The sequence below is a fragment of the Gouania willdenowi genome, chromosome 7 (genome assembly GCF_900634775.1).
Source record: "Gouania willdenowi chromosome 7, fGouWil2.1, whole genome shotgun sequence".
Taxonomy (NCBI): Eukaryota; Metazoa; Chordata; class Actinopteri; order Blenniiformes; family Gobiesocidae; genus Gouania; species Gouania willdenowi.
This window is the reverse complement of record NC_041050.1, coordinates 5,405,080-5,424,643: the sequence shown is the minus strand read 5'-3', so window position 1 is coordinate 5,424,643 and position 19,564 is coordinate 5,405,080. Positions and strand designations below refer to the sequence as shown.

General features: G+C 37.2%; 1 protein-coding gene across 2 annotated transcripts; it reads left to right on the top strand.

Annotated features, from left to right (window-relative positions):
• Nucleotides 1-2,570: 2,570 nt before the first annotated feature.
• ren (renin) lies at nt 2,571-12,653 on the top strand. 2 transcript variants are annotated; one of them, XM_028453772.1, is made up of 9 exons: nt 2,571-2,699; nt 3,095-3,242; nt 5,751-5,874; nt 7,082-7,200; nt 7,313-7,485; nt 9,077-9,199; nt 9,281-9,422; nt 9,517-9,615; nt 12,151-12,653. In XM_028453772.1, the coding sequence occupies exons 1-9, from the start codon at nt 2,623-2,625 to the stop codon at nt 12,310-12,312; spliced, it is 1,167 nt and encodes a 388-aa protein (XP_028309573.1). In that variant the 5' UTR covers nt 2,571-2,622; the 3' UTR covers nt 12,313-12,653. The 2 variants fall into 2 exon arrangements, with proteins under 2 accessions (XP_028309573.1, XP_028309572.1); XM_028453771.1 differs by having other exon boundaries at nt 7,289-7,485.
• Nucleotides 12,654-19,564: the final 6,911 nt, after the last annotated feature.

Sequence of the window (19,564 nt, the reverse complement as noted above, 5' to 3'; positions counted from 1 at the left end):
TCCTAATCCTAACCCTAATTTATTGAGATCATAACTCATATTGTTATGGCAATTATTATATTCATCATCATATCGTCAAATGTGTGTTCATGTGTACAATTTGTCATGTTTTAATACATGATGACTCCATTACTCTTTGCACTTTTGAACAGCTGAGTCATGTTAGATTAAACAGTACAGATCGTATTGTGTCCACAGTGCAACACAGAGTCTCTGCTGAACTCAAACTCACATGCAGATATACACGCACACACGCTATCAAGGATAGATAAGAGTGGCGCTTAACTTTCCTCATAATATACACGTCTTCATCATCCTCAAACGTTTCCACTGTTGGGCATCTGACTCCCTCCTTCTCCTCACCTCAGGGTGGAACTTTTTCTGTTATCTGTATAAAAGCTTAAGCTGTGAAACTGTTAGTTAGAGTGGGTCTTGCCTTTTTGCTCTGCCACGAGCCTTTTGCCTTTCATTCCACAGGATGGAAGCTTATTTTTTACTCCTTTTTTATTTAATTTTATAATAAATCTTTTTTTATAAAATCATCAATGCTTCGACTGGACTCCATCATTCAACCAGAGCAATAAATCATGTCTCCAAATGAGGTCAACCGCAAATTTGCCGTGACAATATACAACAACTTCCTCACTTACTACTAATATGTAATAATTCAGACGTTATTGAGGGAAAACTCTTAGTTAATGGCTTACTGGTTGTATAATACGGCCATGCAGAATAAGGCATTAATAAATATGTAATAATGACTAATTAAGATGTTACTAATTTCCATGCTTATAAGCAACTAATTAATGATTAATAAGTACCCCCATGTTTATTTTTGGTAATAAATCTAAAACATCTCATGTATAAACTTAAAAAAGAAGAGACCAAATCCTGCTCAATTGGAACTTCATTTATTTTTCACAAAAGCATCTGTGTAAAATTAAAACTCACTAATGACTTGCACAGAGTAATAAAATAAATAATGTACATTAGCTGGCCATATGCACCTATTAAAGTTGGTTGCAACAGGCCAATGTCAAAGAAAGAAGAAGAATGTCCAATTATTTTCAAAATAAAATAACACCAACGATTTCAATTTAAAATAAAACAAAATCTCAGGCTCCTAGTATTATATTATAAACTCTAAATCAGTGCCAAATGTACCATGTGGGTAACAATTTCATAAACCACAACCTCAACCAAAGAAAGTGACTGGGTTTGGATCAGAAATGGCACGACTAAAAACATATGGATTATGTTCAATGTGCCATGAAATTTCTTTACTTCTTTTAAAAAAAAACATCTCATTAAAAACCATGACTTAAAAAAATCGATTTGGACATTTTTTTTGGATCGATACATCTCATGTATAAACTTAGGAAGGAAGAGAGAAAATCTTGGACAATTGGAACTTAATTTATTTTCCACAAAGGCATCTGTATAAAATAAAAAAGGTTTGTCAAAATGTACATTTCTTTTTTAAAATAAAATAATACCAATGAATTGAAATTGAATTGAAATGATCAGGCTCTAGTTAAAGTTACATTTATGAATTCTAAAACAAAGTCATGCCAAATGTTCCCTGTGGGTAACAACAATAATAGGTAGAAAACACAACCTCAACCAAAGAAAGTGGCGTTGATCAGAAATGGCACGACTACGAAAATGAATTATGTTCAATTTGCCATGAAACGGAAATAAAAAAAAATCACAAAAAATAATAATTTACTTAATAACAGTTGTATGTACAAGGTGGAAAATGCACTTTATATTTGCCTTTTCTATTTTTTCTACTTTGTACATATATCTTTATTACTTTTTAAATGATTATAATTATTGTTATTATACCATTCTCTTTAATTGTTGGTTTTGTTCTTTGTTTCGTTTTGAATTTTCGTTTTTTTCTGTGGCATCCAGTGTGGTGAGCAAAGTAGGAATAACATGTTTCTTTACTAATCTTGAATCTTATAAATACACTTACTTTAAAACACACTTAGGTTTAAAATTATACTCAAAAATGTTCAAGTACCCATAAAAACAACTCAATTAAAGTGACGTCAGTACTTGTAATCCATTTCACATCAGAGAAAACATTTTGAAAGAATAAGATAAGGTGGGAAAATGGACCCGAAAGATGAACTGAGCCTGTACGTTAATGTTTCCTTGATATTTTGAAAAACAAGAATATTTGCCCTAAAGTGTAAAAGCAGCTGAGAAGGATTATCTCATTCTCTGGAGTTAACAACTACCAACTGCTTTTACTCTCACTAAAATCTTTCATCTTCTTTAAAGTTTCTCACAGTCTGGCAGACGAGGAAGTCCAGCTCTGCTGCTCCACGACCCCTGCCTTGCGTCGTCAGAGGTCAAAGTTCACGTCTCCCTGAGACCTGTTTATCGCATGAAGGGTTGTGTGACAGAACCACTGGGGTGAGGGTGGGGAAGGGTGCTCGTTGGGGTGGGATGTTTTCATGTGGTCACCTTAGGGGAAGCTACGGGCTAGAGCCAGGGGCCTTTCTGTGAGGAGGACGCAGTATAAATAAGAGCCCAAAGACTCCCACAACCAACCCAGGAAGACTTCTTTTCACCTGGATATCCCAGTTACTATAACTCAACGGAACCACCATGGCAATGTTGCTGAATTACTTGATGGCTTTTGCTGCTCTGTCTTTGACTATAACCACGAGTTATTCTCTGAAAAGGTAAATATATCTCTTTATTTGCATGCAGGATTAAGACAACAAATCAGCCTCAGTTTGGGTGACCTAAAGCCACAGCAGAGCAGCACATTTTTCCAAAAAAAAAGCATTTCAACACATGCCTGAGTTCATAATGGTCTTTCTCTCTGCTAGAGGCAGAAAGAAAAACCACCTGTTTTTTATTTTTTATTTATTTTTTTAATCAAAGACATTATAATGGGATGAACACCAAAATACCCAACATATGCTTCAGGAACCTCTAGACCTCTAGCATGTTTTTAGTGTTCTGTGCTTAAATTTCTCATTGTGTGTGTGTGTGTGTGTGTGTGTGTGTGTGTGTGTGTGTGTGTGTGTGTGTGTGTGTGTGTGTGTGTGCGTGTGCGTGTGTGTGTGTATAGAATAGCTCTGAAGAGGATGCCCTCCATCAGAGAGACGTTGCAGGACATGGGAGTTTCTGTGGAGCAGGTGTTGACGGAGCTGGCCCAGAAAGGCTCCACTGATACCAACAATGGCACCGTTCCCACACCGCTGACAAACTACCTAGACGTAAGGGCTGCATTCATTAGATCAGTGTTTCTCAAATGGGGGTACGCGATGACACTACAGGGGGGTACTTTAGACAGAGAGAGAGAGGAAAATGTGTAAATGAAATCATCAAAAATATGGGGTTTTTGCAATGTTTATTTTAGTTCAAAAATGATAGTCACACTGAATATTACCAGCAACTCACTAAACGACAACAAAAACACACAAAATAAGAGAAAAATATACCTAATAATAAAAAGAACAGAGAAATAACAACAAAATACACAGTGACACCAAAACACACACACACACACACACACACACACACACACACACTAAGATAGAAAAATACTGACTATTACCAGCAACACACAAAATTACAACAAAGACACACTTAATGAAAAAAAAATACACAAGAGCACGATAAAATACACAACAATAACAGAGAAACATACAAAACAACGTAAGAAACAACCAAACGACACCAAAAACACACACACTGAGAGAGAACAATTTAAATAATACCAACAACACACAAAAATGACAAGAAAAACACCCAAAATAGGAGAAAAATACACTGAATAATAAAAAGAACAGAAACAACAACAAAATACACAAAATCACACTAAAAACACACAAATTGATGATAGAAATGATTAAAAAAACTATAAAAATAATTCATAATAATTCAGGAGGCACTAAATACTGTTTCTTTCACTTATTTACGGAATTATATTATTTAAAATATTCATTTCATCATTATGCTCTATAGTTGTTTCATAGTATTCTGAGCAAAATGTTGCAGTCGGACATAAGAGGGTACTTGCATTCAAAAGTAATAGAAAGGGGTACTTGAGCCAAAAAAGTTTGAGAGCCAGATCATTTCACAAAAATCTGGCCACGACTGTGTGTTTATCGTGAAAGGTTTAAAAACCAAACGGGAATAAGCGATATGAAAATAGATGGATGGGTTTAAAAGCCAACAAAAGCATAGCGGCAATAAACTGAAGACATGTGGGTTTGTTCTTTGAGCTCGAAGACAAATACAGATGTCAGTTTTGATCAGGCACGTCTCACCCGAGGGGGATGCGGGGGACGCGACATAAAAACAAAAGGTCATCCAGTTAGATTGACTGAATGGTGATCAAGCCAATCACAGCCAGCCATTTGACGAATATGCTGTTCCAAGAAGGGAAACAAAGAGCTGCCAGTGATGAGTAAAGTGACAAAAAAATGAGTAACAGGTGGCAAAAAAAATGCCCAAAAGTGGCAAAAATGTGGCAAGAAAAGAGTAAAAAGTTAATAAAATTGGCCAAAAGCAATCAAGTGTGGCAAAAAAAAAAAAAAATGACATGGGTGTTAGAGAGGAAAGCGGAAATGGGTAGTAACAACAAGGGCAAAAATGTGGAACAAAAATAGGCAAAATGTAGGGTGAAAAAGGAAACTAGTGATATTTATTGGGCAAAATGTAGCTTATTTGGATGAAAAGTGGCAAAAAAAAAAATGGATAAGAATAGAAAAAAATTGGATAAAAGCGTCAAAAAAAAAAACTTGAACAAATGGACAAAAATAGGAAAAGGGTATATTTATTTGCAAAAGTGATAAAAAAAATGAGTAACAGGTGGCAAAACATTGTCCAAAAGTGGCAAAAATCAGGAAAGAAGAGTGAAAAGTTAATAAAAAGTGACCAAAAGCAGTCAAGAGTGGCAAAAGAAATTGACAAAAAAGAGTAAACAAGTGTTATGTGATGGCAAAAGGCAGCTGAAATGAGCAAAATGTGACAAACAATAGTGAACAAAGGCAAACGTGGAACAAAAAGAGGCAAAATGTAAGGAAAAAAATTATTTATTGGGCAAAAGGTAGCTTATTTGGATGAAAAGTGGCAAAAATGGTTAAAAAATTGACAAAGAAATAAGAAAAAGGTATATTTATTGGCAAAAAGAATTATGCAAAAATTTGAAAAAACAAAAAACTGTACAATTTTTAGCAACAAGGGGCAAAAATGAGACAATGGAAGTTGCAAAATGGCCAAAGAAAAAGGTAAAAAGGGGTTAAAAAGTTTCTGACTTTTAAGGTTTTCTGGCAGAATAATAATTGAAATTAAGACATAAAGAGCTACATGTTGAGTATCAGTGGCCTAATCGCAGCTTTATCGTGGTTTTAGTAAATCGTAGTTGATGGTTGCCCTACCCTTAGAACACCCTCTGCTCCACCCCTAGTTTTGATGGTTAAATACATTCATCGTGGAAGATCATCAGTCTTCGTAAGTGTGGAATGAAAAAATAACCCTTGATTTTGTAAAGCATCTTTGAGCGTCCAAAAAAGCGCTATAAAAAATTGATGTATCATTATTATTATTCAGATAAGTGTCCTGATGATCCAGAATAAACAGCAGCTTTTTATTCTTTGAACGACTTGGTGTTTTGGAGTCATGACCCTACATTCCGTTACTTACACTCACTTTTTGATCAATTTTTGGAAGTTGTTTTTTTCTGATAAAATCTCTGTTTTTTTCTTTTCTCCTAAAAGTCTCAGTATTTTGGGGAAATCAGCATCGGCTCTCCGGCTCAGATGTTCAACGTGGTGTTTGACACCGGCTCTGCCAACCTGTGGGTGCCCTCCCAGAGCTGCTCGCCCTTCTCCACAGCCTGTTGTAAGATGATTAAACACCAACGACTAACAATGACCTCAGAGTAGATTTATGTCCACTTCCGTTCGCTCTCTCTACGATGTGAGACCTGTGGTTTTCCTTCACTCTCACTTCTTCTGGCCAAAATAAACCACAGGCAACCAAACAAGCAGCAGTCGCACCGCAGTAGAATGTACTCAACACAATGAGAGGGCAAGATAGGTTCACGGGAGACTTCTTAAGGAATGAAAACATAACATTAATATTAATTAATAGTGTGAATGTTCTGAAGACCTTCTTTCAATGACCAGAATCAAAGTGAACAATAACAAAAGCCCTGAGAGAGAGAAAATCTCTACAAACAGCCAAATCTCGTTTTTGCCAGATATTCACAGTTATCTGATAATAGTACATCACACTTTAAAGGCATGGAAGCAATTTCTATCCCCATAAATAACCATACAGTAGGTCCAAATGAATGCACACCCCCATTTTTGGGAGAAATCATGATAAAATGCACAATTTGAATTGATACGGATGAAACTTGTTGCGGTAATAATCATATCTATTCGAGAACAAAGATAACTGAGACATAACTGAGTCTAATTTCATAAAGATTGGTCAATTACAAACAGAGATATGACATTTTAAAACTTTGCCAATAATGACAGATAGGGACTGTTTTTGAATTGTTAAACTGATCCAGAATCAGTATATTGATCTGGATCTCCTCTAAGACGTAATGAAATCTTTCCCCATGGCGTATGGTCTATCTTTGGTTAAAATGTTGTCAAAATAATTCTATTTATTTATTTCCGCAAGGTATTTGTGGCCAACATGATCAAGAGTCTGCAGAATAATTTCATATGTACGGAAACCAGATCTCTGTAATTAGATGTAGGGGGAAAATATCGGCTATCGGCCAAATGAGATTTTGGCATATCAGCAATAATCCAATATCTGAATCATTAATGATAATCGATTTTGAACGCACAGTGAAGTAGTTTACCCAATCCACTTAACATATTACGAGTTATTGAATGGATCATTTGTAGGAATATTTGGCTTATTCCTAATTTCCTGTTATTCCAGAGTGTGAACCCCTAAGGTTTAAACCCACAACCATCCTAACCATTACACCCCCTATGCTGGCCTCTAGTGCCCCTGTGAATGAACTGATGTTTCCAGTGATGTGATTGCTTCACGACTCAAATGCATTTTGAACTTTTAGTTACTCACAACAGGTATGATGCATCTAAATCTCATACCTATCTGGAAAACGGGACTGGGTTTTCCATCCAATACGCATCGGGAAACATCCGGGGATTCCTGAGCGAGGACGTGGTTGTGGTGAGTCATTGTCTGCTTTTGTGAGTGAGATGATTTCAGTGAAGCGTGTGACCTCTACCTTGACACTCTCTCTCTGTGATACATGGAGGTGGGGGGCATCCCTGTGGTTCAGGTCTTTGCTGAGGCCACATCACTGTCAGCCATGCCCTTCATTTTTGCTAAGTTTGACGGCGTTCTAGGGATGGGTTACCCCAACGTGGCCATCGATGGCATAATGCCCGTGTTCGATCGCATCATGTCTCAGCAAGTCCTCAAAGAGGAGGTGTTCTCCGTCTACTACAGCAGGTGGGCCCTGAACCAATTTGGTGCCCTGATGTTTCATGTCCTCTCTTCCAGTCACTCCTTAATATGTTTCTCATGTTTCTCTGACTATGTCCAGATTTGGGGTGTTTTCTAAGGGACCATTACAAAACACTTTCGTTGACGAGGTGTTAATTTTCTTTTTGGCAGTGGCTATCCGTACGGTTGCTTACCTGATCCTAACTCTAACCCTAAAATGCTACGTACGTTTACTTCGGTAACCATACCAATAGCACCGGGGGTTGTCCGTATACGGCAACCGCACAAACAGACACTTTCTTTTTTCTTCCTCTGGGTGCCAAACATTTTCACACATAGTCTAATAATCTATCAGAAGAAAGGACCGCTCAGGAGAACCTCTTTAAACATGATAATGATGTGCAATTTTAAATTCCTATTTGTGGGGAAAAACGTGTACCTTCAGCTTATTCAGTTTTTTAAATCCTAAATATCTCATTCAGTTTAAAGATTAATTGTATGAACCTTGGCCAGGAGTTTTCTTTTAATGTCAAGTCCGTGATTCCATGATCACTTTTATTGCGAGATGTGTAGAACAGAAGATATAAAATGTACCGACACTCTATGTGTTTGGGACCGACTTTGTCCCATTGACTCCAGTTATAACCACATATTTTGGATATACTGTTATCTTGACATATAACAGTGGTTTTAATAACTAGTAAATCTAAACATCTACCTTCAGAATACAAAATGTACCTTATTTTTTGGAAAAAAAATCTCTTAATTGTGTTTTTAAGACAAAAATTGCAAAAAAAAAAAATATAATGTATAAAAATATAATAAAAAACTTTATATCTATGGTTAAGTATGAAGTTGTTTTTTTTTCAATAAATGCTATTATCTCTAAAAATAATAAATGCCTCAAACACAGCACCCTTCTTAAGTATAATAATGGTGGGCGTGAACAGAGGGAAGGGGTGAGTGCTATTTTGGGATCAACATGTCTAAGGTTAAGCCCAATACGAGATTCATCAATATTGATACATTCAGTTTTTGTGTATTTTTGTTATTTTGAGCGATGTTGAAATATTTGAATTTTAATTTGTTGATTATTCAAAAGGGACAATGCATTGTAAATGAGCCAGAGTTAGCCACAAGAGGCTAGTTTTCATCTGGTGTCCCTGGTTAGATTTTAAAAAGCAACCTACAATGTAAAAGGTACTAAATATAGAGAGAATAATAATAAACTTGGAAAAAAGAGAACAGGTATGACAAATAACAAAATAATTACTCACAAAACTAAACAAACAAAATCAAAATAAAATAAAATAAAAGGCTTTTGTGTATTTCCCTGAATTAGCATATATATACATTATATATATATATATATTTAGGTTATCTTGTCTGTTTCTGGATTCATTTTGTGTTAGTTCTTTTGTTGTCGTCATTTTGCTCATCTTTTTTTTTTGTCTGTGTTTTGTTTTTGAAGTCATTTTGTGTATTTGAAATATATATAATTTTTTTGAATTATACTGAGTGGCACATTTGACCTTCAGTACTGATGACAATGTGCAGAGCAGGATACAATTGAGGGTACTTCCATTTATCGTTTCAGGGACCCCAAACACCTTCCAGGTGGAGAGCTGGTTCTCGGTGGAACCGACCCAAACTACTACACTGGAGGATTCAATTACCTGGACACCAGAGAAATGGGTAAATGGGAGGTGATGATGAAAGGGTGAGCTCAGCGCCTCATGGCTTGGTCTCAGTGTGTCTCTGTGCTGTCATTCAGAAACTCTCTAATGTTCATGTTTCCCAGAGTTTCTGTGGGGATGGAGATGATGTTTTGTGCTGAGGGCTGCACAGCAGTGATTGACACAGGCTCCTCCTTCATCACAGGCCCCGCCTCCTCCGTGTCCATGCTGATGAAAACCATTGGGGCACAGCAAGATGAGAGCGGAGTGAGCTTTCCTATACACTGAATAGTTTTACCGCAAAGACTAACATATGCGTCTGTTTAAAGTCTATTATCACCATTTTCCTCTGCATTGACAGTACAAAGTGGACTGTGAGACTGTGAAGAGTTTGCCAAGTGTCACGTTTCTCCTGGGCGGTCAGGAGTACTCACTTACCCAGGAGGATTATATTTTATGGGTACGAAGGATCATTAAATCCTGGTTCATTCAACATAACTCTTTTACCTACTTACACTTCTCCTCTCCTCCAATTTTCACAAACAGGATTTATTATATAAACTGTTCATTATTTAACAATGTACTATTGCTATATTTAACTACATACTTTGTCGTTCTAAAGAAAACTAAACTAAACTAAAACTTTTTAAAACTGTTTTATGTGAGCACTTTAAAGTTTTATGCCAGTGCGTAAATACATACACAATACTTTATTGTAAAAGTAAAGTGATACACTGAAATCTGTGACATATCAGAGTCTGTGACTGCTGGTGCCGAAATGTCAACATGTCAATGTATACGTGTGCAACATTACCCGACAACAACACTGGCATATGGTGTACGTTTTAGGGCACCCTCAGGTCTCACAGTAGGGTATCTGGTAACAGGAAAGACTGTCATTTGTCGGACAAAACGGACTCATGACTAAACAAAACCTCCGTCAAGTGAACCAGTGTCACGGTCTGAGTTTACCTCGCATTAGCATGTTTGTGTGTGTGCGCACATAAATCTTTTCACGTGAGCGTAAAGCTTTCACACACTGTTTTACTAGTGTGTGCTCGAGTAGACTTTTAGAGTGAAGCTAAATCTACTATTTGACAATTTTGTGTTGCTAGTAGCATCAGTCAAGCTTTGACTTTTTACTCGTTACATGTTTTAAGCCTTTTTCTGATTGAATCTGATTGAATCTGACAAACCATTGAGCCACAATTGACGCTCAAACCACAAGTTACTGATCACATTTATATTTTCAAGGCTATTCATGTGAATATTTTTGTTACAATATTACATTTTCTTTTTCTTTTTTTTTGTCCTGCTTTGGAAACATAAACGGTAAAAGACATATTGAATTTAAACTAAATTGTAACCCTCATACCCTAAATGATATCCAAAATTCTGCATAATGTATTCTATTCATCTGAAGACTGCTGGCATACACCTCACACAACATTAGCTTTTCAGTTCAATTTTTGGATTTAGTCACACTGGGTCATTACAGAGAATTCTACTGTGGCCCTTGTTTCATTAGCTCCACTGATCTGAGGCTGTCAGTGAAAAAGCTGATTTTCTAAAATGCAGTTTGAGGAAAAGCAACAGCAGTCATGAAAAATTCATTTTCTCTTGGATCTGATATTGGAGCGGTTGCCAACACTACACAGGTTTAACGAAAACCATACAATGTCAAAACATTGTACATTATGAGTTTTTGTTTTTTTTAATTTTTTTGCCTTCAGGGTTTGTTTGTATAAGGTTTCATAACAATTTTCCCAGCCTTGGCCCAGCGTATAATGTCGTCATACGACTGTATGTGAGCAGATCAGGGTGTGCATGGATATCTGAAAAAACTGAATTCCGGATTCATCTCAAATTTGCAAAGATGAAATTAAAGGTTTTTTTTTCAGTCTTTTATTTCTTAAGACTTAGCCAATCTTCAGTGAATCTAACTGTATTCATACGTTTTTATGTTTGATTATGTTTAGAGCTAATTATTGATTCGATTACAAATGTTGAGTTTTGATTCGTTATCGATTCGATGTTTCAATCACAGTACCAATCATACTTTAATATGAAAGCGATCCTCAGAGAACTCGTGCTGTAAATACTAGAAACAAACTAAACATATTCATGTTTATTGTACAGAAAGAACTGAGCCGAGAACACTGCATTACATGTGGTAGAAAAGACGTATTAAATGATCGATTTTAGGATCAGTATTGGGCTATCCAAGGGATGCATTCAAACTGTTAAATCGATTTATTTTTTTTAACCCAGCCCTTACACATAGGCGGAGTTTGAGATTCTGGCCGTTGGGGGGTCAAAAGTAAAAATAGAATTAAATATATGAACCATCTCGAGATCCGCGCCAACATATACAATAATGCAAAAATGATTAGGAACACGTTATAATGTTGACAACAAAAATTTGCGTTGACGCGCCGTTTAATGTTGTAAATTCATGATAAAATCAGGCCGGCGGCCGCTTTCTGCTTTGTTTTTGCTGCAGTACCATACATGACCTGCTGGGTGCACTGTTGCTTCACCATTTACATTGTGACAAAGAATTGTGCAACAGAAGAAGAACCAACCTAAAGTCTCAAAATTTTGGGACCGTTTCACTGAAAACTTATACTACACACCTGAGGTAGATAGATATTTTGTACAGCCACTGTGTTTTATGGCACTTATATGTACATTATATTGTATTTTTTCAAACACTTTTGAACACTACCTCCCGCAAACTCTGCGTATACCCTAACGTTGTTGAGATTTAAAGTTCTACACATGTTCAAAACAAAAACAGACAAAAGTTTTCAAAACAAAGCTCAACCCCCTCCCAACTATCATCAAAGAAACCATTTCAGAAAGGCCTCACCCTATTTACTGCCAACACCACTCTAAGCCATTTTAGAGTATTCATTCATTCTTTGTACTTATAATGCTGTTGTGTACCAGTCCTTTTAAAAAGTGGCTAACTCCTCTTTGCACTGATTCCCAGCATTCCCAGATCGAAGGAGACGTCTGCATTGTCACCTTCAGGGGCCTGGATGTGCCTCCCCCCACAGGACCCATCTGGATTCTGGGTGCCAACTTCATCGCTCGCTACTACACAGAGTTTGATCGCCAAAATAATAGAATAGGATTTGCTACAGCCGTCTGACAGCTGGTGAAGCACCAACAACGTCACAGTTTTTTCTTCATCCTCAATATAATTGCACTGCAATCTACCAAAGACACAATGTCCACCGGTTCTTCTCCTTTAAAGCTTTCTGCAATGACTTAGACAAAGAAGTTTCTGCTCAAATGTTTTCATTTTTGCACATCTGCTTTCCTATAAAAAGGCGTGTTATTTGACATGTTTTTACTTTTCTTTGCAAGCAAATCCAAAATGTCTGAGAGCTTTCCTTCACTTAGTGTTAATGTCACCGTACAACAACAATGGGACTCTGCATTTGCATTGTTTTGATGTACTAAGAATAAAGTTTTCTAATAAATTTTCAATTCCAGTTTAGTCCGCTGTCTTACTTGGTTTCTATGAAGTCCATCAAACAAACATATTCTGTGATGTTCTGAAATTCAGGTTTCAGATTGTTGATAAGTTACACGTCACGCGCCACAGGACGCTCCGATGTTATTTTCACTCATTGTTACATTTGCAAACCAATGTTAATGTTGTTGACTAAAAAGTTTTGCTGTAGTTTTCGTCGACCACATTTTTGTAGCGGCCTCCTACGGTGTGACTTTGATCCCCTACGGTGTGTTCAACCAGCGTAGGGTGCTTTTTGTGTTGTTTTTTCCAAATAACCTTTGGCTTTAAAGTAAGCCAGTAACAAAGAGAGTTAAACATTTTGTTGCGAGTATTATAGAGGGGTCCAGGGGAGGATGCCCCAGGACCCCCCTACAACACTTGAGCCAGCTGCGCTCGCATCTAGTCTGACTCTTAGACGATATCACAGTCCCTCCATTTAAATAACTCCACCAAAATACAATGAGGATCGCAGTACTAGCTACATTACTTGCAGCAACATTAAAATCGAAAAAATTTTCGTAAAAAATCCAACAGAATTCAAATTTCAAGAAAATGTATTGTGAATTCAAGAAATTTTGACCACTTGCTTGACATTCAGGACTTTATAGGAGACTTCAAAAAAAAAAAATCCTACACGTGAAAAAAACTGCTTTTTACAAAATTATAGGTTCTTCTGGTCCGGCCCACTTAAAAACAAACTGGGTCGTATGTGGCCCTCAAGCTAAGATGAGTCCGACACCATGATTTAGACTATAACTGAATTAATCCTGATGACTACATTTGGACAAAAATTAAGTTGCATTTAAGTCAAAAGATGAGAACTAAATCAAATTTGCTGTGCAATTTAACGCTTTTGCAAACAATAGAAACATTTACAGGGTAAAGGCAAGGCAAGGCAAATTTATTTGTTTAGTGCATTTCATACACAAGGCAACTCAATGTGCTTTAAATGATAAAACATTCAATTGCTTAAAATCAATAACAACATTTAAAATCATCAGTAAAATCCATTCAAATCATCAACAAACACATTACATCAACAACATAACCAAAAATCTCTCTCTCAATCATACGCAGTAGAGAAAAAAAGTGCCTTTAATTTTGATTTAAAAATGTTCACATGTGATGCTGACTTTAGCTCTGCTGCAGTTTGTTCCACTTCTTTGCAGCATAACAACTAAAAGCAGCATCACCATGTTTACTGTGAGCTCTGGGCTCCACTATCTGACCTGTGTCCATAGATCTGAGAGACCTGCTGAGTTCATACCTGACTAACATGTCACTGATGTATTCTGGACGAAACCTATTCACAGATTTATACACCAGCAGCAGAACTTTAAAGTTTATTCTGAGGCTGACTGGGAGCCAGTGTAAAGACTTTAAAACTGGACTAATGTGTTCTGACCTCTTTGTTCTGGTTAAGACCCGAGCTGCAGTGTTCTGAACCAGCTGTAGATGTTTGATGAAGACCATTACAATAGTCCAGTCTGCTGGAGATAAAAGCATGGACCAGTTTCTCCTGGTCTTTCTGAGCCATTAAACCTTTCACTCTGGAGATGTTCTTTAGGTGGTAGAAGCTGTTTTTGTGATAGATTTGATCTGACTGCTGAATGTCAGATCTGAGTCAATCAGAACACCAAGGTTTTTGACTTGGTCTTTAGCTTTTAAAGATCAAGACTAAAGATAATTGCTGACAGCAGTCCTCTTTTCCTTTTTACCAAAGACAATCACCTCCGTCTTGTCATGGTTTAGTTGAAGGAAGTTTTCACTCATCCAGCAGTTTACTTTTTCTAAGCAGTCACACAACACCTCAATGGGACCATAGTCATCTGGGTTCAGTGATAGATATAGTTGTGTGTCATCTGCGTAGCTCTGATAATCAACCTTACAGTTCTGTAAAATTTGTCCTAAAGGAAGCATATAAAGGCTAAACAGAAGGGGTCCAAGAACAGAGCCCTGAGGAACCCCACAGGACGTTGGTAATCTGTCAGATTCAAAGTTTCCAATGCTTACAAAATAACTTCTCTCCTCCAAGTATGACTTAAACCATTGCATTACTTTTCCATTTAGTCCAACCCATGTTTGCAATCTGTGCAACAAAATTGTATGATCTACAGTGTCAAATGCGGCACTTAGATCCAATAGAATGAGAACAGATACTTTTCCAGAATCAGACACGATCAGACACATATTTATGTCACCAATGGAGACAGGCTCCTTTACCTAAAGTTGCCCCCAGTAGAGCATGACTAACTGGTCCCAACCTGATGCTACATTTGGTTCCCTGTCTTTTTAGATTGCTTGTACAACTTGGACATTAGTTCATAGAACTCCACGTAGATGTCAGCAGAAGGCCTTTGAATAATAAAACATTTCAACGTGTTTCCCCTTTATGAAAGAATGGCCTGTGTGGCTTCAGGTCTAAACTGGGTTAGGTAAACAACACTTACCATAACAGCCGATGGCACCTGACTTGTCACAATTATTTTTCCCAAAATCCAATTATTCCCTCTGAAGCTTTCACGATTTGCTTGTGATCTGCGACACGAAGTTGATCTTCTCAGTTTCAAAACAGATGACTGAAGCATTAAAGTGTTTTTCCTCAGCCCTGTAGCCTTTACATAATTTACTAAACATAAAATACAGCATGTGTATGAATATATTAAAGTACAGCCAATTTGGCTCATCTAAAACATACTATGTCCTCAGTCCTAGATAACATCTAGTGTCAGATTTCTCCTTTGTCTTCATTAATCACCTCCCACAGACGCTCATTAATGCAGCACCGACATCTCGTTTCCACCCATTCTTCTTTATAATGATTAATCGGCTTTTGATTTAACGTGTTGACAGAGAGCATTGAAGCAAGGCTGGAAAAGCTCCACATTTGTATTTGTTCAGTCATCAAACTGTTGCAAAAACATTTCTCGCAGCACTAGCGAACAAAAGTATTTGGTATGAAAAGAGGCTTAAGCAAGCACCTCAGTCAAGAAAAGGCACAAAATAACATGTAAAGATAACACAGGCAGGAGCGACACTTAACATTGTAAAAACGACACTTAACATTGTGCCAGGATCATGTGTGTGCAGATTCCTGATTTGCACTCTCTATGGAGCAGACAGGTGCTCCAAAAAGCAAAGGACATCATTGGCCATCCACATCATGTTCTTAAAGAGAGATGAGAGGTACGCAAACTCTTTTATTCTTTCCGCCATCAAGCTAGAAAGCTTGTATTACCACTATTACACTTTGTAGCAATGTCGTAACTACTGTAGCTACTTCATGGCTGTACATTTCATGTTTAAATTATATTTTATATAATGGTTAATTGCTTCTCATATTTTATTTTATTTAAGTACTTGTTATTTTAGTCTTGTTTTTTTCTTTTGCACCAATACACCAAGACAAATTCCTCATATATGTAAATGTACTTGGAAATAAAAGACAATTCTGATTCTGTTTTTCTCCTGTACAGTGACTGACTGATAAGATGAAATGTGGATGTGTGTGTAATGTTCTGTCTCTCGCTGCAACCCAACCCACTACTGCAAACTGAATTGCCCCTCGGGAATAAATTAAGTATCCTAAAACTGAACCTGAATCTTATATAATTCATCAGTTAGTGGTTCTCAAACTTTTTTGGCTGAGTTACTGCCTTTCTCTTACTTCTGAATCCAAGTACTCCTTTGGTCCGAGTACAGCATTTTTCTCAGAATACTATGAAAAAACAGCGATCTATCTAAAAAAGCAAAAAGGTTCTGTGTGTGTGCGTGTGTGTGTGCGTGTGTGTGTTTGAGGAGCAAATCGCAGGGAAATCGCGCACACTATTTTACTTTGCACCCACAAATATGCCCCTTTAAAACACTACAGAGTACAGAGTATGTCCACCTCTTTGTACGTCCAACCTTCAAACACACTCATTTGGCCATTATTGACAACTCTACCTAAGCTCCCACTATATGAATACATACTTCTAGTAGAGTACTGTACTCGTAGAGCATAATGATGGAATGAATGAGTAATAACACACATTTTAAAGAATCTTATTGGAATGAAACAGCATTTTGTGCCTCTTGAATAGATTTATTTCTATAGTTTGTATCATTACTGGTCATCTGCGGTCTCATGTGGGACCTTCTATTTTCAGTTCATGTTCTAATCAATATCATTTCCATCATTACTGTATTATCATTTTTAACGAAAAATAAATATTATAAAACCCAATATTTTTATGCTTTAATTTGTTAGTTTCCCACTCTCTGTTCCTCTCTTTAAAGTACCCCGGGTAGTGCCATCGTGTACCCCCATTTAAGAAGCACTGATTAGTGTAAAAGGATCATTGAGGGAACTTAAAAAAACTATAGTTCTTTTTTTTAAGACATTCTTAATACAATTCTAACCTTCTGATAATCACCAGTGAAAAGTTCATGCTCACACTTTTACTTTTCTTTATTATTTGAAGCACTATACTGTATCTCAGAACATTGAATCATCTTCTGAGCTGTTTATTGTACAGGGGTCTGCTGGTCCTTGTCTCCAGCTTTCAGCAGGTATAGGTGGGGTTACACCCTGGATGAGGGAGGCCAATCTATTGCAATTAAGGCAAAAGCAAACAGAGCGCCAACCACTCAACCGACTCACACAATTTAGTGTCTCCAATTCTTCCAATTGGGAAGAAATCAGAGCTCCTAAAGAAAGCACAAGGAGAACATGCAACATGCATTGGCGTGGAGGGTGGATGGACCACTGCACCACACTGGTCTGGACTGAAAATGTGGATCCCCCTTTGGGCTACTGGGTCTTTGGTGTGTCGTTGGGCTTTGGTCATTGGTTGCTACTCCAGCCTTCAGGGTTTAGGCCTCTGGGTTGGCATCAGGATGGCACTGCTTACATAAAGGTTTAGGTGCACATGCATGTTCTGTCAGACAAACTGGCCTTGCTGGGAGTCATTATAAAGTTCTGAGTGGAATAGGAGAAATAATTGATGCATTGATGCATCGTCATTCTGACAGTAATCAATATCGGTGCATACATTTTCAATTATATTTCATTTAAATGGTAAATTACATGAAATACTGTAGAAGGAATATTTACGGTTATTACTATTTTATTTATTTGAATCTTTTTCATGTAGAAGTTTGGTGGTTTTTTGCACTTTGCTTACATTAAAGGCGCATCGTGGACCTAAAGAGTTGACCCATATGAGTTATTTTAAATGATTCCTCAGGCCAATATACAGAGCTTGACAGTATCAACGCTCCAAGCGGGGCTTCCCTTTTGAAATACCGATTATGTAAGTTTGGAGAGACGGTCAATCTTTGGCCAGGTCATGCCTGGTGAATGCCTGGAGAACGTTTCACTTTACGGCAGTCACGTGACCCTCGGATCAATATAGTTCCTACGTGACGTCACAACATACGGGCATTTCCCGACCTGGCGCCGAAACGAGTTAGCCTCTGTTTACAGCCAAAAGACCACAATAGTAGTTCCGTGGTGGGTTAATGCACTAATTGCCGCGATAGTTCAGATAAACATGACGGGGAGCGGCTGCTCCTCCAGCCCAAAGACTGTAGCCGCGGCACGAGCCCACCCCCGTTTTGCACCCCAGTCAATCCTTATTCCGAAGTCACAGGTCACTACTGTCTGCATACACGATCAAAAGACAAGAAAGGCTGGCCCGACAGACTGTTTGTTGATTTTTGCAACAGTGCTGTGGTGCTTGTGGCCACTAGGGGCGCTAGCGTGAAAGTCACTGGTCTAGCGCCCCTAGTGGCCAAAGTTACAGTGTGCCTTTAAATCACGAACGGTATTACGACATATGCAATACATGCTTGTCCTTTTTACACTGTGTTTTAGCCTTTTTCCTGCCTATTTATGAGCAAAGCAAATAATCACAAAAACACTTGTATTATTTTTATCTTATTTATTTATTTATTTATTTCAATCATGTAAATGACAACTTAAAAACTGTTTAAAATAAAAAAAAAAAAATTAACATCAAGAAATAACAACAAAACCATATCTTGCATCTTCAAATTATTGTTGCAGATCTCAGTTTACATGAACGAAAAGGAGTAGGAAGAAGTTTAAACTTATCTAGTCCTACCGCTTTCATTTTCTTCTAGATTTTCTAACTTAAATGTGAAAAATCAATGCAATATACAATGCAAAATGATGGTCCATTGCTCTATGAATCTGTGATAACCACATTCATTCATTTATCTGAATAATATCCACTGTTATTCAGGAAGTTTATTATCATTTGTGCCATATAGTCATCTTAAAAATGTAAATCCTTGTTTTAATCAGAAATAAAATGAATTAAAAGTGACCAAAAATGGTGGAAAAGGTGGTGAAATGGGATTATAAAAACCACAGAAATTGTTTAAAAGTTGCAAATTAGAGTGGACAAAAATGGACAGAAAAAAAGGAGGGACAATTAGTTTGTGACATGTGTAACATTGGGTGGGAAAAGTGGTAGAAAGGGTTTGTTAGTGCTGAAAACGCCTTGAAAGTGGAAAACAAAATGTGCAGAAAAGGCACTGAAATTTTATATAGAAGTGGCAGAAATGGGAGTGATGTAGCAAAATGTATTAAAAGAAGCACAAAGGAGTTTTGTGTAGTTGCAGAAAAACAAATAGGTAAACAATAAGGAAAAATGGGCTCAAAATGTTAGTTTCTTAAAGGCATCTGGCGACCCCCTCCCAGTGACTCACAAGTTTGAGAACCCCTGGTCTATGTGATTAATTAGGAGTTTTGAAAGACAGCATTTTAGATTGCTGAAGTTGTGTGGTCCATGGTGAAGCTTCACCTTCAATGCCACAACAAGCAGTCCATATGTTTTCCTTTTTTCTGGGAATGGGTCATCTCAATTTCAGCCTG